The sequence below is a fragment of the Neomonachus schauinslandi genome, chromosome 4 (genome assembly GCF_002201575.2).
Source record: "Neomonachus schauinslandi chromosome 4, ASM220157v2, whole genome shotgun sequence".
Lineage (NCBI taxonomy): Eukaryota > Metazoa > Chordata > Mammalia > Carnivora > Phocidae > Neomonachus > Neomonachus schauinslandi.
This window is the reverse complement of record NC_058406.1, coordinates 171,606,818-171,631,430: the sequence shown is the minus strand read 5'-3', so window position 1 is coordinate 171,631,430 and position 24,613 is coordinate 171,606,818. Positions and strand designations below refer to the sequence as shown.

Sequence of the window (24,613 nt, the reverse complement as noted above, 5' to 3'; positions counted from 1 at the left end):
ATTTAGACAGGTGCCACTCTCGGGGTCATGCATGACCTTAATCCCAGTCCTGCTCATCTGAAAATCGCTGCTGCTCAGAAGCCCTTCTGCGTCCTCTGTGTCCCTCAGCCCATCATTTACATTTGCGATACCCCTCTTCTTTGGTGCCATGGGTAGCACAGCCCAGGGCTCCAGCGCTTGCTAGCTGTGCAAACTTGGAAAAGTTGCTCAGTGTTTCTGAGTCTCGGTTCTGTCATTTGCAAAGTGAAGATAATGATATCTAATTCATGGGTTGCTGTGAAGAGTGGCTGACACAGCATGCGAGGTGCCTGGCACATTTTCTGGCACATGTAAATTCCCTAGGAGTGAGGGTCTACTGGAGACAGCAAAGGTGGAAGCTTGACTTCATGCCATCTTGGACTCAGGTGAGCTAGGATTGCTAGTGCCCCAAACTACCTCAGAAGCAAATTTAAATCCTCTCGCAAGGAAAACATTATCACCCTATGCTCAGATTTTGTCTACATATTTTTGTGAATGAGTGAGACATGTTTGAAGATATTGTATTGAGAGTCTACTATGTATTGTGTGTCTATTATTGTTGGCTTCCATGTGTGACGTGGAGATGAATCTCACACCCCACTTCCAACCCATCAGCTAATCCCGTGGACTCTACCAGAATCCTTCTTCATGGCTACAGTCTTGATCCAAGTCTCCAGTTCTCCAATCTGGATTACCTGAAGAGCCTCCCAGTTGGCCTCCTTGTTTCCCCCTGGGCCCCTTCAGCACATACCCAATCTAGCATCCATAGTTTTCAACATAAACCAGACAAATTTAACAAAATTCAACAAAATCCTCTCTTGGCTTCTCATCTTTTATAGAATAAAAGCCAAACTCCTCACAGTGCTCCACATGATCTTTTCCCTCTGACTTGATCTACACCCTGCTCCAGAAGCACTGGTGTCCTTGCTTGTCCTTGAACATGCCAGGCACACTTAGGCTTCACAGTCTGGCATTTGCTGCTCCTGCTGCATCGAATGCTCTTTGCCCAGATACCAGCATGGCTGACTCACTTCTCCCCTTCAGGTCTTGACTTACATACCGCTTTCTCAGTGAGGCCTCCCTGGATGCCAAAATGTCGAACTGCCCCCTCCCCCACACACCCATGTCCACTCCACATCTCCCAGTGCATTACCTTTTCTTCTTAGCATGTGTCACACTGCTGTTACATTATAATTTACATAGTATCCTCTATTATCTTCCCTTCACTAGAATATAAGTCTCAGGAGGGCAGGGAGTTTTGCCTGTTTTATTCACTGATGAATTCTTTTTATTTTTATTTTTATTTTTTTATGATTTTATTTATTTATTTGAGAGAGAGAAAGGGCACGAGTGGGTGGGAGGGGTCAAGGGAGAGGGAGAAGCAGGCTCCCCACTGAGTAGGGAGCCCAACTTGGGACTCGATCCCAGGACCCCGGGATCATGACTGAGCTGGAGGCAGATGTTTAACTGACTGAGCCACCCAGGCACCCCTCACTGATGAATTCTTAAGAACATGCCTGACACATAGTGGACACTCAATAATATTTGTTTGACTGCATGAATGAGTGAAGTAGTCCTGCCTTCAAAAAACTTACAAATTAATGGACACAAGCCTGTAAACAATTTACCTTACTGTAGCCAGAGTTAAAAAGAAAAAGAGGCAATGTGCTATAGGATGGAAGAAGAGAAAACATTTAATTTGACCAAGGTGAGGGTGGGGAGAGCTTCCTGGAGGAGGCATCTCTTGTTTTGAACTTTGATGACCATTATCATAAACAGGTGGTTTAGGTTAATGTTGGGGTGAGTGGAGTGGGGAAGACATTTCAGAATGGGCTAACAGCATGACTAAAAGCAGAGGAGCGCATCTGTGTGGTGAGGTCAGGGAACCTGGAGTAGCCTGACGTAAAGAGGCCAGAGTGTGTATAAAGTAATATGAGGAAATATGAGGCTGAAGAAGCAGTTTGAAGATAAGTTATAGGAGAGCTTGAGTGCTAAGCTGTGGAAATCTGACATTCTCTATGGGCCAGGCTTTCTTTTCATGAGATATGAAAATCACGCCAAAAAAAAAAAAAAAAATGTCACAGTCACAGCATTTGGGAAATTTTGGATCCTCTCAGAGTGTTGACCATGGTAATGGGCATTCCAAATCCCCAGGAGGGATATAATTTGAAGCATTTCCCAAAATTTCTCTTCAGTGTAACTAGAGGGACTGTATTTGGTGTTCCACAAAATAGACTTTGAGAAATGTTTCTGGAGGTAAGAAGTGGGGAGCCATTGATGATTTCTGAAGAAGAGAGTGGAATGAACCAACTTGTCTTCTGGAAGGAATGTGGAGGATGACATAAACAAGAAGAGTAAGAAGCTAGAAGACCAGGAAACAGACCAATGCAAGGATCCTGAAGAGATACATGGCAGCAGGAAGATGGAAACCATTCGAAGACAGGCTTGGCCTGGCTAAGGGTGCAGACACAGAGAGAAGAATTAAATCTGAGTCTGAGTTTTCAAGGCAGAGAACAGTGGAGAACAGTGGGGCCATGTGCCAGGACTGGGCGGACAGGGGGTCAGGGAGGGAAGTAGAGACAATGCATTCAGTCTGGACACGGAAGAGCCGAGTTACCAAATCCTTCTTCTGAGACACAGAAGCATTTCAGTAATGGAGGTGGAGAGGCTGAAGCAAACCACCCACAGATGAAAACTGAGAGCGAGCAGCTGGCGACAAATGAAGGCATTTTCCAGCTCTTGTCTTCTCAGCACGTACAAGATCCACATACTAAGTCTGTCATGCTGATGATCAAATTACTTTTTGAACAAGCAATCAAATGAGAAGTCCTAATGAAACCCTAATGAATTATATCTCCTAGGCTGCTCACCTCTGACAATTAACGCAGCTGGGGGGAAGCAGCAGGATCTCGGGGTACCCTCAGCAGTAGAGGGAGGGAAAGGGGGGAGGGGGCCCCTCAACATGGAGGGACAGGGGAGGGGGTGCCTTCAGCAGTGGAGGGAGGGCGTGAGTGGGGACCCTCAGTGTGGAGGGAGAGAGGGAGGGAGAGGAGAGGGGGGCCCTCAGCATTAAGGGAGGTGGAGACGGGGTACTCTCAGCTTGAAGGGATGGAGGGGGGACCCTTAGCTTGAAGGGAGGTGGTTGGGGTCCCTCAGCATGGAGGGAGAGAGAGAGGGAGGGAGGGAGTGCCCTCAGCATGAAGGGAGGTGGGAGGAGGTACCCTCAGCAGTGGAGAGGGTGGTGAGGGGGGACCCTTAGTGTGGAGGAAAGAGGGAGGGAGAGGGGAGAAGAGCCCCTCAGCATGAAGGGAGGTTGGGAGGGGTATTCTCGGCTTGAAGGGAGGGAGGACCCTTCATACTGAGGGTACCTGAGGGAAGGGATGGGGGAGGGGGACCCTCAGAGTGGAGGGAGAGAGGAGGGAGAGGGAGGGGGACCCTCCGCATAGAGGGGGAAGGGGGTGCCCTCAGCTGTGGAGGGAGGGGGTGAGGGGAGACCCTCAGTGTGGAGGAAGAGAGGAAGGGATGGGGAGGGGGGGACCCTCAGCATGGAGGGAGGGAAGACAAGAAACCCTGAGAGCCATCCCTTGGTAAGCCTGTAGGGACCAGTCACCCAGCCCCTCACTGAGGGACTAGGGGACTCAGGCTCAGAGCAGGGCAGGCAGCTTCCTGTGGTTAAAGAACAGCTGACTGAATCCCAGTCAGTTAACCCTGAGCCTCAGCTTCCTGACATGTGAAACGGGAGCCTTGCACTAGATCTGGTTTTCCAGCCGTTCCTCTACCACATATATTGCCCTGTACTATTATCCAGTGAACATTTTCATTAGGTAATGCTTTGTTTTTAAAAAGGGAACTTTATGCTGTTAAGCAAAAAAGTAACACTTGTATAAATGAAAAGCGACTTTAAAAAGAAGACCAATGAAAACAAACAGGTTATGGGAATATGGAATGTGAAGCATTTCTTAAACTTTCTTTTCACTGTCTCTGAACTGATGTTCCAAGAAGCACACTTTGGGAAATGTTCCTACTGGCAACATTGATCTTTTTTAAAGGCGCTCTCAGCTGTTCCCTGCCCCATTACACTTTCCAGCCTCTCAGCCATCAGGGGAATCGATCAGTATAGCTGGATTCTAGGCCCTGACCTGCCATGTTAAGCAGGTCATTACCTCTCTATTACCCACTCAATTTCTTCACCTGAAATAAATAGGCGGGACTAGACATTTTGCTTCAATATTCTGTGGCATACTACCACTACTAATAAAATAGGTGGTATTTGTTGAGTGTTTATTCCATGCCAGGCACTTTCAGTAGACTGATCATCATCCCCATTTTGCAGGTGAAACAGAAATTAAGTAGCTTACCCAAGGTCACATACTACTAAGTGGTGGAAATGAGATCCATACCCTTGGGATCCGACTCTGTCACCTTCCCTCTCCCTTGTCTCTATGTTTTAGGAGTGCTTGCCTTCTAGTTTCTCTATTAAGTGAATTTTTTAAAAATAGGATTTCTGAAAAACAGGGTTACCTAGAGAGGAATTGGTATGACCCAAAGGTAAAGTGCCGCCTGCCTCAGTGAATGCAGTGGTCTCTTCTGCTCACTTCTTTTCCAGATCTTCTCCATGTCCCATTTGGTTTTCCACTGACCAGTCAGACCTGAGAGTCTCAGCTTCCCTCCCTAGTATCCTGCCTCTGCTTCCTGGAAAAGTCTTCTGAGACACACGTTCAGAAATTCCCCTATTTTTTTTTTAAGATTTTATTTATTTATTTGACAGAGAGAGGCACAGCGAGAGAGGGAACACAAGCAGGGGGAGTGGGAGAGGGAGAAGCAGGCTTCCCTCGGAGCAGGGAGCCCGATGCGGGGCTCGATCCCAGGACCCTGGGATCATGACCTGAGCCGAAGGCAGACGCTTAACGACTGAGCCACCCAGGCGCCCCTGAAATTCCCCTATGTTTTAATAGGACTGATTAAGATGGGGCAACTGTCTTCGGGGCAACTATGTGATGCAGTGTAAGAAGCAAAAGGCTTTAAAGGTCTCAGTTCAGCTCTTAGCTGCATGATGAGGTAGGTCAGTCAATTGCACCAAGCCTTGGTTTATGATCTGGAAAATGGGAATCATAATACCTCAACAGGGTTGAGGGAGGTCTACGTGATGAAAGTTATGTGAGGCAGCAAACATCACGTGTGGTAAGTGCCCACAAGTTTGCTCCCTTCTTCCCCCGTATCCTCTCATGGTCCACGTGAGCTCCAGGACGTGCACACAGGGCTGTGCAAGCATTGCTGGCCAAACCCATGAGGCTTTCACCCTGGGACTCTGACCTCCAGCACAGGGGCTCTAGAAATAGCCTATGTTACCTGAACTGTTAAGTGGCGGTTCCCAGATCCCAAGAAGGAGACACCTCCAGACCCAGGGCAGCAGGGAGCAACCAAGCACAGCTTTATGGAGTGTACTTCCAGCGAGGGCCCGTCTCTGGCCAGGAAGATGAGGTGGATTCGAGTGCAGATGACACTTCCAGCTCGCTTACCTGCAGCAGTTCAAATACAGCGAGGAGGTCCCCTCCGGAGAGGCTCCCACAAAAGATGGGGTGATAGCACAGCCCGGGCGGCTCATAGTCCTGGTCAGCTAGCTTCACAACAGGAGCAGCCACGGTGGCACCCAAATATTCTGGCTTCCCCTAAGGCAGAAAAGAAAGGCATTTGTCCCCTGTCAATACCTACCTGGATCTGACCTGCGTCGGTGCACCTTTAAAACTGTCAGCCTCAGTGTGTCCCTCTTGCTACTAACTCACTCTCTTCTTCTGCCAAGCGTCTTTCATCCCTGACCAAGGCTGGGGGCAGTGGGGAGCGTGCAGGGGAATCCGTTTGGGGTCCCAGGGAAAACTTCTGGGCCCAAGGCCCTTAGGGGTTATCTCTTCTCAACGTATAGAGCTCAGTGGAATTAAGTTAAAATAATCACCTAGGGTAGGCTTAGAAGGGGAAAAGAAGAAATAAGGTGGCACCAAACCTTCCAAAATCTCTGCAGGACAGGACACCACTGTGGTCATGGAATGCAAAAGCTTTGGAGTTCAGGTAAACCAGTGTCCCTGCTCCCAAATCTGCTACATTCTAGCTCTATGGCCTTGGCCCATTTACTCAACTTTTTTGAGCCTCATGTCTTAAAAGGGATTAAAAATAATACCTGTTGGGGTGGGAGGATGTGTTAGCCTGGTGATGAGTATTAAAGAGGGCACGTCTTGAATGGAGCACTGGGTGTTATATGCAAACAATGAATCATGGAACATTACGTCAAAAACTAATGATGTAATGTATGGTGATTAACACAACATAATAAAAAAAAAAGAAAAAATAATACCTGTTAATGGGGCCATGGGGAATGACTTAGTGATGTATGTGCTTTGCACAGTGACTGGTATACAATGAGCGCTCAATACATGGTAATATGATGATATGATGAGATGATGATGATCAGTATATTCAAGGGATAGAGCAGTTCTGCCTCAATTTTCTTGGTAATAAAAGAGGCCATTAGGGGCGCGTGGGTGGCTCAGTCGTTAAGCGTCTGCCTTCGGCTCAGGTCATGATCCCAGGGTCCTGGGATCGAGCCCCACATCGGGCTCCCTGCTCAGCGGGAAGCCTGCTTCTCCCTCTCCCACTCCCCCTGCTTGTGTTCCCTCTCTCGCTGTGTCTCTCTCTGTCAAATAAATAAATAAAATCTTAAAAAAAAAAAAAGAGGCCATTAAAATATTTTTGTATGTATGTTTGCCTATGGGCCTCAAATTTCCTTAAGAACTATGAGATCGTGCCGTCTCCTGCTTCTCGCCACACCTGCTCCCCGGAGTGTGGGTCTGCCTTCCCCCAGGAGCAGCGTGGGGCTGGAGCATGGGGCTGCCTCGCTCTTTATCTCAGGAATGGCCGCATTGCCTGCTTTACTCACTGCTGTGTCCCCCAGCCCAGGGCAGGCACTCATTACATTTTATTGAGTGAAAGGTGTTGGATTAATGACTTCCAAGGTACAAGGACGGCGCTGGCAGTCAGTGCCCGGCTTCTGCCAGGTTTTCGCAGCCCCTCTGCTTCATTGCCTTGGGACTCAAACCAGCACTCGTGCTCCTGGCTGTAGAAAGAACCTTGGTTGAGGTGGAAATGGGGTTTCGTTTCAACGAATGATTATTTGATGATTTTATAATTATTTTAGATGATTAGTTTGACTTTAAAACAAACAAAGCTGGTGGGGTCAGAACTGTCCTTTGCGGGATGGATGTGACGCTGGACATGACACAAGTGGTCTGCTGTCTATGTCGTCCATGATCCAAGCTGGGAATAATTAAGTAAAATTGCCCTGGGCACAAAAGAGTATAAACTTAAACCTGAGCTAATTTGCCAAATATAAACTCATTGCTTAGAGAGGCAGCAGGCCCTAATGCGGGTACAAGCCACTGGGTAATGAGAGAAAGTCCTAGACTGGAGCCACATTCTGGCAGAGTCAGAATGTAATCATCCGATCACCAGCCTGGGGCGGCGGGCCCGACATAGCTGCAGCCCCCCAAATGTAAACAGAACCTTCTGCATGTCTACATGTATCTCTCCAGGAAGAAAATACAAAGTTTTCATATATTTTTTTCTCTCCTACGTTTCCCTTTGATTGTTTTTCTGTGAAGGATCTGGCTTGGGTGGGGCCCAGGAGGGCAGCCGTAGAACGGGATCTGGGAGGGGTCTGAAAGCAAAGGGAAATCCACAAAGGGCAGCAGGTTGGTTTAGGAGTTCGCAAAGATGCTTGATCATTGTTACTGGTTTTCAAATACAAAAATACTTAGGATGGGAATCATGTTGTTAGCAACACAATTTAAAAGGCATTTATTGGGCGTCTGGGTGGTTCAGCTGGTTGGGCGACTGCCTTTGGCTCAGGTCATGATCCTGGAGTCCCGGGATCGAGTCCCACGTCGGGTTCCCTGCTCAGCGGGGAGTCTGCTTCTTCCTCTCCCCCCTCTTGTACTCTCTCTCTCTCACTCTCTCTCTCAAATAAATAGACGGAATCTTAAAAAAAAAAAAAGGCATCTATTTTGTGGCTGTCTCTACAGAAAATCTATACAATATGCACAATGGTAGAACTCATATACAATTTACAGAACTCCGATTTATAGCTGGGGCAACAGGGTGCAGAGAGAGAGACATGGAGAAGCAGAATGTGTGTGCGTAAAGGGATATGGCCACACCAGCTACTCCCACATGTGCAAGAAAGGATGGACACAGGACGCTAGGTTCAAGTTCCGGCTCTGCTTTCAGCTACCTGTGACCTTGAACAAGGCATTTGACTTTCCAGGGTCTCTGGTTCCTTCTCCAGGAAGCCAGAGGGCATGCTCTCCAAGGTCCCTGCTCATCGGTAATTCTCCCATCCTAATTTCCTTCTGACCTTGCATCCAGGTCAGAGCTGCCAGCATGCTTGAGGAGGTGGGGAGGCTGTAGGGAGGCTTCTTGGAACAACTATTGTACTTAATATATTTGTGCTTCTTCAACTTCCCAAGGGGGCAGACATCAAAGAAAATAAATCGGCCTTTGACTTTTATCTTAGACTTATTTCATTTAAAAAAGGAGAAGAGAAATAAAATTAAAAAGAAGGTTTGTCTTAGTAATCAAAAAAAATCCTCCAGTAAGCTTTTGAATCTACTTAATATGGAACACAGACATCTCTGGAGAGGAAAAGTTTTGGTTAACATCAGCAGAAATGGGATGGAGATGAATGTGTTGTTGCAGGGCTTGGGAACAAAACCAAGAGAAAACAAGACCCAGCTCTGAGGGCTGAATTGCTGATGGTACCCACCCAGTTCCCTCCAGGCAAGTGAGGTCAGTAAACACCTCCAGTTTTCAAGAGGCCTGGACATTTTTAAAAAGATTTTATTTATTTATTTGAGAGAGAGAGGAAATGCATGAGTGGAGGGAGGGCAGACTGAGAAGCAGACTCCCCACTGAGCGGGGAGCCCTGATCATGTAGGGCTGGATCCAAGGCTCAATCCAAGGACCCTGGGATCATGACCTGAGCCAAAGGCAGACGCTCAACCTACAGAGCCACCCAGGTTCCTGAGGCCTGGACATTTTTACTGAGCAGCAATAGGACATAGCAGAAGGCTGGGTGCAACAGCAGGTGACTTCATACGAGGATCCTGTTCCTGAAGAAGCATGTGCAGACCGAAGTTTTGTGACCCGGATCCTATTCTAATTGCAATCTCGTGGGAAATCTAAGTGAAAAGCCCCTTAGTAAAGCAAATGACCATTACCCATTTTCCCATTTCAAATCATTGTTTTCCCAGGTCAGAATGGCTCTGGGCACCTGTCGGGGCCTGAGCAGTCACAGGCTGGTTAGACCAAGTACATCAGTGGACTTCGGCCCAGTGGGCACTGCCTGGGACACTCACCACGGCGTCGCTGTCATATAGTTCCACCACCACCGAAGGCGGGGACTCCACCAGCTCTTTCTGGTCTCCGTGCAGCACCAGGTCATTGAATAACAGCATCTGGTTCCAGGTGGGGGAGAGGGTCTGGGAAATGACCTGGAAGGTGGGGCCAAAAGAAAAGCAAAAGATCATTTGGTAGGGCTGGAGGGGGAGGGATGCATTCATTCCACAGTTCGTGGTGGAGGGCAGAGAGAACCATCCTCGTCATTCTCGTTCAGTCACTTAACCTCCGAGCCACAACATAGACCGATGTACTGCCACCGTGTGCTAGATGCGAGCGGATGCAGATCCCTGGTCCCGGAGAGCTCACAGAAGTTCATGAGTAGGGCCCCTATAATGATGAACACCGTGTTTGCACCCATAATTTCAACTCAAGCCTCCCGGTAGTGCTGTGCTGGTAACACGAGCTACCCTCGGTTGAGCATTATGTGCCAGTTGTTACATTTCAGATGCACAGTCTCATTCAAACTTGACAACCACTCTGGGAGGTGGATGGTTATCTGCTCACATTTTGTGGATCAGGAAACCAGGGATCACTTTGTCTGGAGCCGGCAAGTGGCAGAACTGGGATTCACTCCTCTGGCGCCAAAGCCCAGCCTGCTAACCTCATCCACCCTCACCATGTCGATGCTAATATTATCTCCATTTTATGGAAGGGTACTTCGTGGATGAGGAAGATCTAGTGATGCTTCGCTTATGAGCAAATAAAATTTTGTCATTAAATACTCAAAAGTGGGGTTTAACTCTAATATTCCTTTTTTGGAATTCCACTGTTCTGTGGATATTTATTTGACTTGTGTTGAACTAACCAAAGTCTTCAAAATAACCTTCACCATTTTGCATGGCATCTTTTTTCTGAGATAGCAAAATGTGACATAGGTCATTGGCTGTGTCCATCCTACAGATGGAGAGACCAAAGAACAGAGGACAACAGTCTGCATTACTGCTTTAGAACCATGAGTGTCTCACCTGAAATTGGCTCACAGACCCCCTGCCAGGCCATTCACCTGCTACCCTCAGAAGTCAGTGTGTCGTTGGTCTTTGCCTCTCCTACTCTAGTTTAATTGGATGCTTGGACACCTGCCAGTTTCACCGAGCTGAAGACTGGGGTTGTCTGCAGGACAGGTGGACTCTGTTCCTGGGCAGAAACTGTTCTGTTAATGTGTGAGGCTGGTCCTGGAAAGAGGCCACGGTGTCACATCTCCCTCTCTCCCAGGCTGTGCAGACAAACGGGTGATGTCACAGGTGGACACAGAACCAAGGCTGCTGGGTCCTGGGGAATTTCCACACCCTCTCTGAACTACACCTTTACTTCTCACTATGCATGCCAGAGGGGTCCCAGGGGGATCCAGCCTGGATTAACTTCCCAGACTCCAAAGAACAAATCAAACTGGCATCTCAGAGTTCTACGTCAGGAGGCATCTCTAGTCAGGACATTAAACCATTGGCACTGTGGTCAGGAGAGAATTTTTTACTGTTCTTCTTTATGGGAGTCAAAAAAATACCATGCATTCCACCATTTCCTTCCCTTCTCACTTTTTGCTTTTAGAGTATTTTAAGCTTCAGACACAGTGATGTTTTTGACATAAATCTCAGAAAAAAATCTTAACTTTTTGGTCAAGGGAAGAATGGCTTCAACCAATCCATGAACAGGAGTTACGTCGTTGCAATGAAAAGTTACCCCATGTGGGTGTATGACATCACAAAGAAACATGAGTTTTTGTGTTGCTTTTTTAAAAATAGAAATGTGAACTCTTTCGCAGTATGCACACAAAAATGTGATACCAAAGCTATTTATGATCCTCACAGCATCTTTCCTATAGAAATATTTTGATGGCTTCCTTGGCACTTGTGGTTACCACTTGATAAGATTTCAGAGGCCAGCATTCGTTCACTCAACATATATTTCTTAGCACATTCAACACCCAGTGTGCTAGGCACAGTATTGGGCACCAACATGGCATCTTGCGCACAGCAGGTGCTCAATCGTAATCTGCATGAATAAATGAATGGATAGTGGCCTGTCCTCAGAGTTGTTCCCATGAGTATAAGGGCCATGTGGCCACCTTCAAGAGGTACTAAAAGGCTCACCCAAACAAAAATATATTCTCCCACTTCTCCTCCAAGGTGCCCGTGACTAGCTTCTCTCCTTCAGGGCTTCCTTAAGGAGTTATGCATTATGACTGTGTTTGATGCCATCTGGGAGATTTTGGTAGCACTTAGCTGACATTTTGAAGAAGCAGTGAGGTACTATGGATGGAGCATGACTTTTAAGTCAGATATCCCTGGAATAGAACCCAAGTTCTATCGACTGCCTCAACTTGGGCAGGTGATTTAACCCCTGTGAAATTGGGTTAATGTGCGAGGCTGGTCCTGGAAAGAGGCCACGGTGTCACATCTCCCTCTCTCCCAGGCTGTGCAGACAAACGGGTGATGTCATCCATCATTGGATCTGATGTAGACCATCATTCCCCTGATGTAATTGGGGTTAGTGCTGACCTTGTAGAATTGTGATGGCCATTGTCTGAGATAAAGCGTGTTAAGTGCCTGGCACACAGTAGGTGCTCAGTAAGTGCTTGTTGCCCACCCAACTCCATCCTGCCAAGCTATTTATGAATGAGTAAGCAGTTACTGAACACCTACCACGTGCCAGTCTTGGTGGACTGGGCACTGGTGTCTGACAAGAGACCGTCTGTGTCCTCGGGACTCTGATTGCTTGAAATCTCAGGTTCCACACTGCCCCCCTCTCCGCAATGTCCTCTCCTCTCCTCTAAAGCTCCTCTCCGCCACTTAGTCCCTCTCCCCTACTGTCTTCAAAGCCTTTCTCTTTGGGGTGCTGTCTCCCTTTCCCTTTATCCTTTGACCACTATAAGAATTCTAAGTCCCACATCATCAGTGACCTCTGGAATAACAGGGTTCCCCTTCTGATATCTTTCAGATCATGACATCACATTAGAGAGGACTGGCTGCAGGACCAGCCCTGCTGAGACTGCTCTCGCTGAGCTCCATAGGGTCAGTTCAGGCATGTGCTACCAGGTGAATGGTGGAGCGTGGATAGGATTGCAGGGGCCCCAGGCTCAGCTTTCCCCATCAAGAAGCGTACAAGAGTGGGGCGTGACACTGAAACAGCAGAGGGAAACCAGAACCTTTGCTTACCAAAACGGAAACAGAGTGGTTAAGCAAAGTGGGTTTGGAAATGGCCAATGTGGGTTTCCATCTTGGCTCTGCCACCTTCTACCTATATGGTCCCTAAGCCTTACCTTCTCATCTGCAGAACGGGGACACTAATAACATCCACCTTTAGGCTGTAGTGAGATGTAGTAAACAAAGCATATAAAATGCTTAGCATGATGCCTGGCAAAAAAGGAGCTTTTAATAAATGGCAGCTATTATTACTAACAAAAACTAGGTACTTGGTTCAAAACTGTGGAGGCAAAGTCCAGGGCTCAACAGGAGCTGTTTTCCCTTTCAAATGATTATTTCATAAATGCCATCTGTTCCTTTGAGATATGAGTCCAAATCAAATGAAGGTAGTAGATAGGGATGCAAAATAGGAAGATAATCACAGCCCAGTGGGCTCACTCAAACCTCTTCCCCATCCAGGGCCCTGAGATCACCAGGGCCTGGAATTTCATGGTTTTGTGGCAGGTGGAGGAAGGCCCCAGGGGTCCACCCTTTGAGAATCATCCTTACTTCTGGTGGGAAGCCTCAATGACAATAATAAGGAGTCACATAGAAACTGTTAGAAGCAAGGCACTGTCCTGGGTGGTTTACCTTCTGGGAAGTGTATACAGGGTCATCATCGTGAGGGCTTTGCTTCAAGAGCTTGGATCTGAACCCAAACAATGTGGCTCCAGCGTCTATACTCTTATTAATCACTGAGCTATGTACTACCTCTCAAAACACAGGGAAGAGAAAGTAGTCGGAAGTCTTCATGCATCATGGGTTTTCATGCTCCTTCACTAAGTGAGGATGCAGTCACCTTCCTTCCAAGGTCTTTCTCGCCTCCCCCCTCAGACAGAACTAACCTCTCTCCCCACGGCTCTTGGAAGACTTTGTCTAGCCCCGCACTATGGGGTTTTCCATGGTGCAGCCCCTGAGCCCAGCATGGGACCTGTCACAGAGCAAGCACTCGGCAGGTGCTGGAGAAATGGACGAGATGATGATTCACATTATGATCCAGGTCTGCGTTTCACAAATCAAACTCGATCTCCCTGGTCACAGGCCTCACTTTGGAGAGACATGTCAGCCTGTGTACTATCACCCAATGTAGCGGACACCATTCATCAATCACTTTATACGCTTAACTCTGTGCTTCTTCACAGCAGCCCTATTTTTAGATGACAGATGGAGTTTTAGTGAGTAAACTCGGCCAGAAAGTAGATGAGCTACTCAGGTCTCATTGGGTCCTCCGTGTTTGTCTTAACTCCCGGAGATGGGTGAATCCCTTGTGAACTCTCTCTCAGAACACTGAATCCTCAGAGAACAGAGTCAATCCTCGGATATTACGATCTAATGGGAAAAGTGTCCTATTGGATGCCCGCTGATTTGAGACCCTTCCGCTTTTCAGCACTCAGTGTCTAGGAAAGCAGGAGAGCCCAGAGGAAACCAGTGTAGACCCACCTGCTTTAATCCTCACAACATCCACTAGGAAGTAGTATTTTCCAGAGCTCTGGAAGGGAAGCCCTTTCCCTAACTTGTAAGTAGAAAGCATTGGTGCAAAGTCTAGGGCTTCCTGACCACAAAGCTGGAAAACGTTCCTCCCCACTGACACCCCTCACAAAGGTTAGATCATGAGCCTCACACAGCCATGCCTGTGTGCTGTTTTCTCGTGTGTTTGTTCCCCACCCAAGTTGGCCTTGTGCCCAGCGCTTCGGCAGTCACTCCAGATGTGCCAGATTTCACTTCTCCTCCTCATTCCTCTTTCCTCACACCCTTCCTTCACCTTGGGGACTTGCTCTCTTGGCTGCAGGACCGTGGGTCACCTTGGAACAAGAGAGCTGCCCCATGTCAATCTTTCCTTGCACACGTGCTTTGGAGTCTGAACACCTGCATCCCCAGAGACACGGGTATTTGCAACAAGCCCCTGTTTTTTCCTGTGCTGGGTTCTGCTGCACATCAGTCATGGGCTGCAGGAAGAAGGCAGGCGGGCTTCCCTGGTTACCTTTGTGGTCTGGCAGTGAGAAAGGAACGTGACCTTGGCAAAGGGGTCTGAGAGTCCACTGCTATCGGCTGCAATGAGGCCCCGGGCTTGGTACATGTGTGCTCTCAGCTGAAAGACATGCCGGGCTGTGGACAAAGAGTGGAAAGGGACAGGCATCAGTGGGCTTTTCCCAACAGGGAGTGGCAAGAGGTGTCTGTGTGTCTTGTGCATCTGTGGCTGTCTGGAGGCAAAGACGAGGAGAATCGCCAGCCTCTGAGACTGAAGGGGAAGCAGTTAAGAAGGTGGGGGGATACTTTGGAGCCATGCATTCTCCTTGGCACCCTTACCACACCGTGGGTTTTAATCTTCATAACAACCCTGTGATTATAGATATAATTATCCCCATATATGTATGAGGCAAATGGCTACAGAAGTCTCCCAAGTTTGCAGAGCTATCAAATGCCAGAGCCTGGATGTTTACTCCTGTCAGATTCCCAACTCACCTTCTCTTTCCAAAATACCACATTTTATGTTTTTGTAATTTTCCTTGTTTCCACTGGCACATACACTCACATGCGTGTGTGTGTGTGTGTGTGTGTGTGTGTGTGTAAGAAAGGGGCTGCCCCACTAATAGCTTTTGCTTTGGTAAGCTCTTGAGTCAGCCACTCAGCCATTCTTCCATTCAGCCAGCCAGTGTCACCTTGAGTGCCTACCGTGTACCAGGTAGTCTGGTCTAAGGATTCTGAAGTGGCTAAGACAGCCTCTGCCCTATGGGAACTCCAGGGAGGGGGCAGAAGATAAGACAAGCACCTGCACCCCAGTGACAGGAGGCCAGGGACCAGCAGCCTGTGAGAAATACAGGCAGAGGACATGGACATGAAAGGCAGGGGTGAGCACATCTGTTGATAGGACGGGAGCAGAGAGAGGGCTGCAGGGGGAGATCCCAAGTAAGAGGTGACTTACATATTCCTGGGTTCGTGGGACTTTGTAAGGCCCTTCTTATTTTTTATGTCTGCTTGCTCCTCTTTATCCCTTTCCCCATTCCTGTTCCCTGTCTCCCCCAGAGGCTACACTATACCGCATTCAGGGTACCCGTGTTTTGCACTGATGTGTGGACTGGCAGACAGGAACTCTCACATACCAATTTGACTAGCTCTACTTAGTTCAATTAAGGGTGCAAATACTGCCCCCCGACCCCTGCCATGCCACTCCTAGGCTTAGGTCACACAGGTCTCTACGTGGACTCATACAAAGTCACTACCCCTCTCTGTGCCTTTGTTTACTTGCCTATAAAATGGGGGTAATAATAGTTCTTCATAGAGTTGACGTAAGAGATCTAAGGACTAAGAATGGTGCCTGACACACGGGAAGAAGTGGTGTGAAAATGCTGGTGTGGCTGTTACTACTGCTCATTGTAATGTGACCTGTGATGGTGGCAGCTGGGGGCCACCTGGGCATCCCTTAGAGCCCCTAACTACGGCCGTGTAGGCAGTACACCACACAACTCTAGGGGGCGCCATTTATTTAGTCAAGGTTTTTCTTTTTCTGAAACCCCTTAGCAGCTCCGTCCCTAGACTAATAAAGTCAGCTTCCTCTTCGCTCTCACAATTTGGTGGCCCACCTCTTGTGCTAAAGATCACTTTCCACTTGTGGTTAGTAGAGACAAGTCTGATTGCTCCCACTGGAGAGCCAGATGACCCCTCTCTCATCTCTGCATCCCCCGCTAGTTTTCCCACCATGCCTGCCATATGTAGGTGCAAATTCATTACTGGTTGGATGGATATTTTCTGAAGCACAAAATGGGTGAAGAAACAAAATTTTCCAGTGGGTGTGGAAGGCAGCCAAAGCCATCAAAGTCAGTGCATAGCAGAGAAAGTTTATTAGGTCACTCCATGAAAATAACACACTGCAGAGGATCAGAAAGCTTTGGGAAAAAAATCTTCCCTCTCCTTTGAATTGTTAGTAGCTGGGCCAGCAAATATGTCCAGGTATCTCAGATCTCTAGAGATAGTATCTACAGAAATAACAAGATAACTCGATGTGGGTGTCTTTCACTCAAAGATGAAAACTCTTTAAAGGCAGGATGGAAAGCTGGGAAAATAAAGCAGGGTTTGGAGAAGTTGACTTCAGCGTTCACTAGCTATGTGATCTTGGGAAATTTCTAAGCATTTCTGATACATCCTTTCTCCCTCTGTCAAATGAAGAAACTACCCGGGGCTGATGTGACAATATAAATACAATCTAATGTTTAAAGTAGAGGGCACCATGCTTGGCTCCTGGTAGGGGCTATGCATTTTCCAAAAAGACAGGGCTGAACTTTCCTCGCTCTTGTGCATTACCACTGGGCACAGCAACCATGAGCTGAACCACTGGATAAATATCCCCAGAACCTTGTCTTCTCTAACTATTGAGCCACTTAGATTCCACTGGTAGTCAAGGTCAACCCACATCAGAGGAGCGTTGTGTAACACAGAAAACCTGGCTTTGTGGACAGTTCTCCTGTGCTTCTAACACTGGCTCAGTGCAAAACTTATCTTCAGCTGAACGAAGGTAAAACTGCAGTCTGTCTGAATTCGGCAGCGAAGATCCTGCAAATTGAAGCCATTTGGAAACAGAATGCAAATTGCAACCGTAAGCCATTAATATTTTTAATAAAATCCTAAATTATATGAAAATGTCAATAATGGCACTCAGAGAAAATATCTATATAGAAGAGAGGATTACATAATGCATGCTGAATTCTTAAAAGCGACCATGTCAAGAACCAAGCTGAGGAAACACAAGTGACCCCAACGATACCCAGTTCCCACTGGGTCGTTACTGGTAAATGTAAATGCCTGCCATGTACAGGTCAAAACCCTAGCACCACATGTCATATCAGAGCAAGAACTTACTGATGTGTTTTTAAAAAGCATCTTCTGCTTCTAATGCAAACTCAATCTATATAATCTGCCTACAAAGAAACTCAAACTGCATCCTCTCCATTATCAGAAAAATATAAACCTTTACTCCAAATGTATTTAACAATTTCACTTTGTTTTGTTGAGATGGGACATTGGAAAGTAAGGAAGAAGATTTAGAAAACTATATGTGTTTTTTTTAAAGATTTTATGTATTTATTTGACAGAGAGAGAGACAGCAAGAGAGGGAACACAAGCAGGGGGACTGGGAGAGGGAGAAGCAGGCTTCCCACTGAACAGGAGACTGATGCGGGGCTCGATCCCAGGACCCTGGGATCATGACATGAGCCAAAGGCAGACGCTTAATGACTGAGCCACCCAGGCGCCCCAAGAAACTGTATTTTTAAAAGGCTAATAAGTTGATCCTAAAATAATGTGCAAACAACTCATGCATGCCACCCTCCTCACTGTTTTATCAGAAGTCCACTGGAGACACCTAATGACCCTCTTTGCCCAGTGGGCCTCATACCTTGGTAGAGCAGGTTGGCTGGGGGTTGATCGGCGCAGGCCACTTCGGAGGACATTTCTGCTTCATAGCCTACTGGCAAGTTGGCCAACATGGCACTGGAGTGTCTGGTGGAGCCCAGCCACAGGTACACGTCAACTTTCGCTTGCACTGACCAACCAGCCGGCTGTTTTCCAGGAAGCTGGGGAAAGGTTACAAGGAAGACCACTTCATTAGTAGGAGCCTCAGTCTTTGAGAAAAGAGGTCCTCTGCGGATCTGGGGACACATCCAGGGCAGGTATTCGGAGAACAGCTCTCAGGACCTAATCTTATATCAAAATGAGACTAACGACCCCCCACTTGCCACCATGCACCATTCCAGAGGAGTATCCAGGTTTAGCGGGGCCTGAAGCTTAAATAGGCACTTCTGAGCCCTGGATCATTTAAATCTAACGGAAAGGTATGATTATTGCCCCTGTTTTATGTAGAGGAAACTCAGGCTCAGAGGGGTTAAAGAAGTTCCCTAAGATCACTCAGCTTTCAAGTGACAGAGCCAGCACCCAAATCCAGGGGAGATAGTTGCAGAGCTAGACGCCGGTCTCTGTACCCCCACAGCCTGCCTCTTCCCACACTGAGTTGAAACCTCCCTTTCCAGAACTGCCAAGACCTGGAAGTCCAACCACAGCTCCCACCTCTTTGCTTCATTCAGAAGGACTCAAGTGCTTCTTCCACAGATCAGGCCTCCATGTGCTTGAAGGGACCCACCTGCTCTACTGTGCCCTTCCTTCCTGGCTAACCATCTCTAGTCCCTCCATCCCTTCCTCACGCAGCATGGTTTCAAATTCCCTTTCTACCCTGCATTCTCTCCCTTGATTTTTTGGTTTTGTTTTCTTTACAGATTTTATTTATTTATTTGAGAGAGAGAGAGAAAGTGTGTGTGTGAGAGAGAGAGAGCACAAGCAGGGGGAGCTGCAGAGCAGAGGGAGAAGCAGGCTCCCCGCTGAGCAGGGAGCCCAATGCGGGGCTCGATCCCAGGACCCCAGGATCATGACCTGAGCTGAAGACAGACGCTTAATGACTGAGCCACCCAGGCACCCCCCATTCTCTCCTTTGAATGTATTTGGATTTGGATTTCTATTTATGTTTGTTAGAATCGGTGTGTTTATGTGTGTCTTAGTGTAAGTGGTATGAGTGTGTGCATATACAGATGCATGTGTTCTCAAGATACGGAGGATATAACTCAATGCAGTGTGGCTTCTTTATTTCTTAGTCACCAGGATTAGAGGACTCCTTCCCCCTAGCTAAGGAATCCCAAACCCCAGACTTGGCTGTGTTCAGGATTGCTGGCAAGACCTTCATTCTGAGAATAGTTACCTCTCCAGAATTTGTTGACGCGGCTAAGTGTCTCTTAGTGTTTCTACAGATTTCCCGTCAATATTTTCCCCTTCCTTCCACACCCCTTCTTTTCCAGAGAGAATCACAAAATCCTACATGAGAGGCTACAGCTTGCTCTGACGGTTCCCAAGGCACCCGTGGAGAGCATCTAAATGCAAAATTGAGCATGGTTATTTACCTTTCTATCTTGCACTGTGGGTCCTTTAAATGGATTTTCAGCCACTCAGTTCAGCACCTGCCTGAAGTGCCATTAGGCCTTACTGAGGCAGTGGGGTCAGGAGGGCATTACCCCCTTCATTAGCTCACATCTAGACAAGGAGGCTGACTTTAATTCATTTATTCAAGTGCAAAGTCAAGGGTAAGAGAGAAAAGGCTAAGGGAGCAGAGAAGTAGTAGCAGGAGTTTCCATCTTTTCTTTATGAGTCAAATATTTCGCTGGGCTTTAAATGGGCACTTCAAGAGTTGGACCAGTGGAGAAGGCATCCCAGGAAGAGGGAAGGCTTGAACGGAGACACAGGGGCAGGAACTAACAGTGCTAACAGAGACTCACATTGAGTGGGTGCTTATTCCGTGCCACGAAGGGATTTGCCAAAAGCTTTCAGAGAAGAAAGAGAATGACACAGACAAGGATGAGGAATCCTGCTCATTATGTGGACAAGAGATGGTAATTCACACATACTGTGCTGAACTTGGTCAGCGGGTACTAGAAAGAGAGGATGTGCTTGCCTTGTAGAGGTTTCAGTCTGTGGCGGGACCCAGCCACCACTTTGTGCTGCATCCTAGGGAAAGCTGGATTGAAAGTTGGGGTCCAGAGAAGTGACTGGACTCAAAAGGAGGGGCTCCCTGGAGTCCAGCTGGGGTGGACTCACAGGGAGCTGAGTGGGGGACTTCACAGGAGCAGAGAGAAATGAAGGTGGAGTACCACCACCCCGCTGGGCTCTGAGTGCATCCAGCTCCTTCCACACGTACTTTCCTTTTGGTCATGAATGTCCTTTCCCACCCTATGGCCACTAAGGATATGGTGGGGATGAGACCCAAGCAGGAGAGCTCTGTTCTTTTGGAGGGTGGATTGGGCTGAGCTCAGCAAATTTTGTTCCAGCGATTCCTTCCTGTTCACTCTAGCATTATGAGTATATTAAAATTAGAAAACAAGAAAGATCATGGAACCAGGGACCATGATTTACTATTACAATTTACTATTTATTTGGCCATGTGGCTTCAGATGAGGCACTCTGATTTCCTCTAGATTCATATTCCCCAAACCGGGCCCCTAGTAAAAGGAGTTTCCTAACATTTGTAAATAACTATTCTAGATGAATAACGTTGGCAAGCGTGGTTTGTAAAGGTTGGAGATGTTTCCTGACTGCAGAACTTCTGGGAGCCCTCTACTGGCTAATGGGCACCTGAAACCCTGCGGGAGGGGGCACCTGCAACCTCCCAGATGGGTTTGAACATGGAAGCTCACGGGGCCACTGAAAGCCGAGCTGTCCCACAGCATAAACGTTGAGGAAACTCCAGCCTGGAGATTTGGGAGGTTTGCATTCTCTGCTCTCTCTTCCTGCACTTTTAATTTTCAGCTAAGAAACCAGAGCGAGTGGTAGGTGGGTGAACATTTTGTCTCCCTGGTGCCACTCCTGCTTTTTTCAGACTCACCATTTTGGTGAAGGGAAAGGGACATAAAGAGAGGTGGAGAGAGGGAAGGAAAAGCAAGGGTAACAATCAAAACTGGACTGAAAACAGTTTTGCTGAATCATCTTATCAAGATGTTTCATCAAGTCAGTGCAATTGAATTCAACAAAATTTAAAAAGCTATCACCCAAAGTAATCCTGATGGCAAAAGGAAAATACAGACAGACATAAGCCAAGGCCAGGGGCAGAGGTCCTGAATTCTCAGTTATGTCCGTCCTCGGGCTTCACGTTACAGCTGTTCTTTGTTCTAATTTTAAATAAAGTCAGCATACATCCAAATATTTAGCAGAGAGGAACTTTACACTGAGTTTCTAGTATTTTTAGTGCAGAGCCTTCTGAAATGATTTGCTATTTTTAAGACAAATATTTCTCGTGACCCCAGAATTCCTTGAATGGAGAAAGCTGAAGAGAAACCCTGACATTTGTGGTAAATAGCTAGAGGGAATTTTTTTCCTTTTTTTTCTTTTCAGTTACAGCTTTACAGGGATCAGTTTAAGAATCACATTACACACATGGTAGAAAACAACAGACAGAGCCACAGACACTTCACCGGATATGAAGGGGCACACAATTCCAGAAATGGCCTCTAGATGTTGGATGCCCATTTGTTTGAATACCAATATTTATTGAGTGATTACTCTGGATGATGTCCACTCTGTTTGCTTTATGGGCAGTTACGCACTTAACCCTCAGCATCATCTCCATTTGATGGAGGAAGAATAGGAAACACAGAGATGTTAAGTAACTTGCCCAAGGTCACACAGCTTGTAAATATTAGTCCCAGAATTCTGTAATAGGTTAAACTGTGTTCCCCTAAAATTCATACATTGAAGTCCTAACCCCCAGTACCTTAGAATATGACCTTGTTTGGAAATAGGGTCATGGCAGATACAGTTAACATGAAGTCAAACTGGAGTATGGTTCTTACAAAAAGGACTTCATGTGAAGAGACACACCCTAGGGAGAACACAGTGTAGAGTTTGGAGTTATGCTCCCACAAGCCAAGGAACTACCAGAAGCTAGAACAGGTGCTTCCCTAGCACCTTCGAGAGAGAATGGCTCTGCCAATACCTTAATCTCAGAATTATAAGATAATACATTTCTGTTGTTTAAGCCACTTGGTGGTTCTTTGTTATAGCAGCCCTGATAAACCAATACAAATTCCCACCCAGATTCACCTCGTTTCAAAGCCCAAGCATTAAACCAATATCCCCTACTGCCTCTTCTGTGTCCAACATTTAGCGATCACATCTAATGTAGACTCTAATATTTGGATGACACTTAGAGGCTATCTAATCTAGCTGCCCACTGCCATATTTATATCAAGGGGACAGAGAACAAATATGGACCTCCATATAGGGAGCTATTTCCCTGTCATAGCTATCATGGAGCCTGGTTCTAGCCTCTGGAAACACACACACACACACACACACACACACTCATCATCCATGTGTTAGCCCTACAAACACTTAAAATCTCTATCATGCTGTCAAGCCTTCTCAGTTAAGCACTGTTATCTCTTCACCCATTCTTCATATGGCATGGTTAATGAGGCTTCTCACCGCCCCCCACCCTGAGGCAGTAGAACATAATTATGTTACAGCAAGACATCAGAACTATAATTGCCAGGAAAGTCGACAATGAGTTGGGAAGAGTTAATCAGTCAAATTACACTTTCTTGTCAGGTACTGGTGAGTGTTGAGCTTCTGGACCTCTCCTTCTCCAGATTTGCTCGAGTCTACTTCTGAGATATAAATTTGTAATAGAGGTAAAATACCCAGGGTCTCCAAGAAAGGCTCAAATTTTGATTTAGAGTCAGCAGCAGCATCCATCTGGAGATTGTATCTATGATTGTCCACTCGTGAGGCATTAGGGGAAGCATCAGGTGACCTGTCCTCATGAAGGGTCCATGGACCCAAGATGAAATTTCATAGTTGAAGGCCACCAGGGAATCCTAAGCTACCAGTTCTGTGAAATACAAACCTTTTCTCTTGTAATTTATTTTTAAAATATGGATGAACTCACATGAAAAAGTGCCATGAACAAATTACACAAGAGAAAAGGTAGAGAGAAAACTAATAGAAAAGTATTTGTTTCTCCTAGTAATCAAAGAAATAAAAATTAAAGCAATCTTGAGGTACACCCCCTAGATGAAAAAAAAAAAAACACCTTTATTATGTGTCTGTTGACATAGCAATTGGAAAACTGGAAAATATTCAGCCTCAGGATGGTCTACCAAATCACAGTTTGAATCAATAGGGGGCTAGGTGTTTCAGCTGTCTGTCCTCAGATCTTTGAAAGTTTTGGGGAAGAGTCAGAGATATGGACACACGCTAGAAATGCTGAGAGACTCGGGAAAAACAGAGGTTTCCTGTGTTTGAGTCAAAAATAGTGCAGACTTACTTTGAGGAAATGAGTTTTGATCTTCCCACAGTGTTTGCCCATCTGCTCCCTGATGGGGGAATAGAGCAGGTCTTTGGAGGCAATGCGGACATATGCCACTTTCTTGTTGTTGCTAAGCATCCAGATGAAGACGTCGGGGATGGTGTGCTGTGGCTGTGGGAATGGAGGGGAATGGCTTTGGTGGGTTGGTGCTTAACAGGTACCCTTCCAGAGTTCTCCTATCCTGAAACAGTCCCCCTCTGTAAAACAAATTCTGTGACTTAAACCATCTAGCCACTTAAACATCTATGCAAGCAAGCGAGTTAAGTGTACCTTCTTTGAGAAAACCTATGTGCTGACTTACAAGTACATGTAAACCCCATATGCCCAACTGTGCTCTTGTGCTTTAAGGATATGCAAGTTGGACCCATGATTTGGCATCTCTGGTGGTCTAAGGAATATCTACGTCTAAGGAATAAAACATCTTCCCCTTTGTTTTTGCTTTTTTGTAATCATGTAATAACAATTCATCCTCAATCATTGGTCCCCCTAAAAGCCAGGTAACATTCCAGAATATTCAAATGAAAAAGCAAAAACAAAAATCCATGAATGTCTTTGAATGTCTTTCCATTTGCTCTTAAGGAAGGAAAAACAATTCTACAAGGGACTTTCGACCTAAAATATGGTTGCTAAGTATTTTAGCTCCATTTTAGGTGGTTTTTCAGGAGAAACTCGACTAAATTGCACATAAAATTTTACTTTAAAATTGAGCTAATTGAGATAGGAATTGCAGAATTCCCTGCCAAGAGGCCCATTATGTTGTGAGTGTTTGAAATGCACATTTCTGAGCCAAAGTAGCTACCAAATCAAAAGGGAGGTACACTGTCATAAACTATGCTTTGGCTTTCTTGGGCTCGGTGTTCTGTCTTTCCAACCCTATAATCCTCTGGTGTCATTTGTTCCCAAAGAGGGCATCCCCTCTCTCTTGATATGGAAACAGAAGTATCAGTAAGGAGGTTTTCCTAGCCAGAGGGTCAGTCAGTCACAGACCTGAAGTCCTGATGCTTGGTTTAAACCTTCTGGGTGCTTAATAAAATTCCTGCATTTACTAACCTAACTTCCTGTCTCACTGCTTATTTTG

At 46.6% G+C, this 24,613-nt stretch overlaps 1 protein-coding gene across 1 annotated transcript in view; it reads right to left on the bottom strand.

The window, feature by feature from the left end:
* The window catches only part of FER1L6 (fer-1 like family member 6), a 110,567-nt gene that overhangs the window by 45,687 nt on the left and 40,267 nt on the right, over window positions 1-24,613 (bottom strand). The window contains exons 17-21 of the mRNA XM_044914306.1: window positions 23,494-23,646; window positions 18,031-18,208; window positions 14,623-14,747; window positions 9,420-9,554; window positions 5,538-5,687 (exon numbers count right to left, since the gene is read on the bottom strand). Coding sequence (XP_044770241.1) covers window positions 5,538-5,687; window positions 9,420-9,554; window positions 14,623-14,747; window positions 18,031-18,208; window positions 23,494-23,646 — 741 coding nt within the window. The remainder of the gene's footprint in view (window positions 1-5,537; window positions 5,688-9,419; window positions 9,555-14,622; window positions 14,748-18,030; window positions 18,209-23,493; window positions 23,647-24,613) is intronic.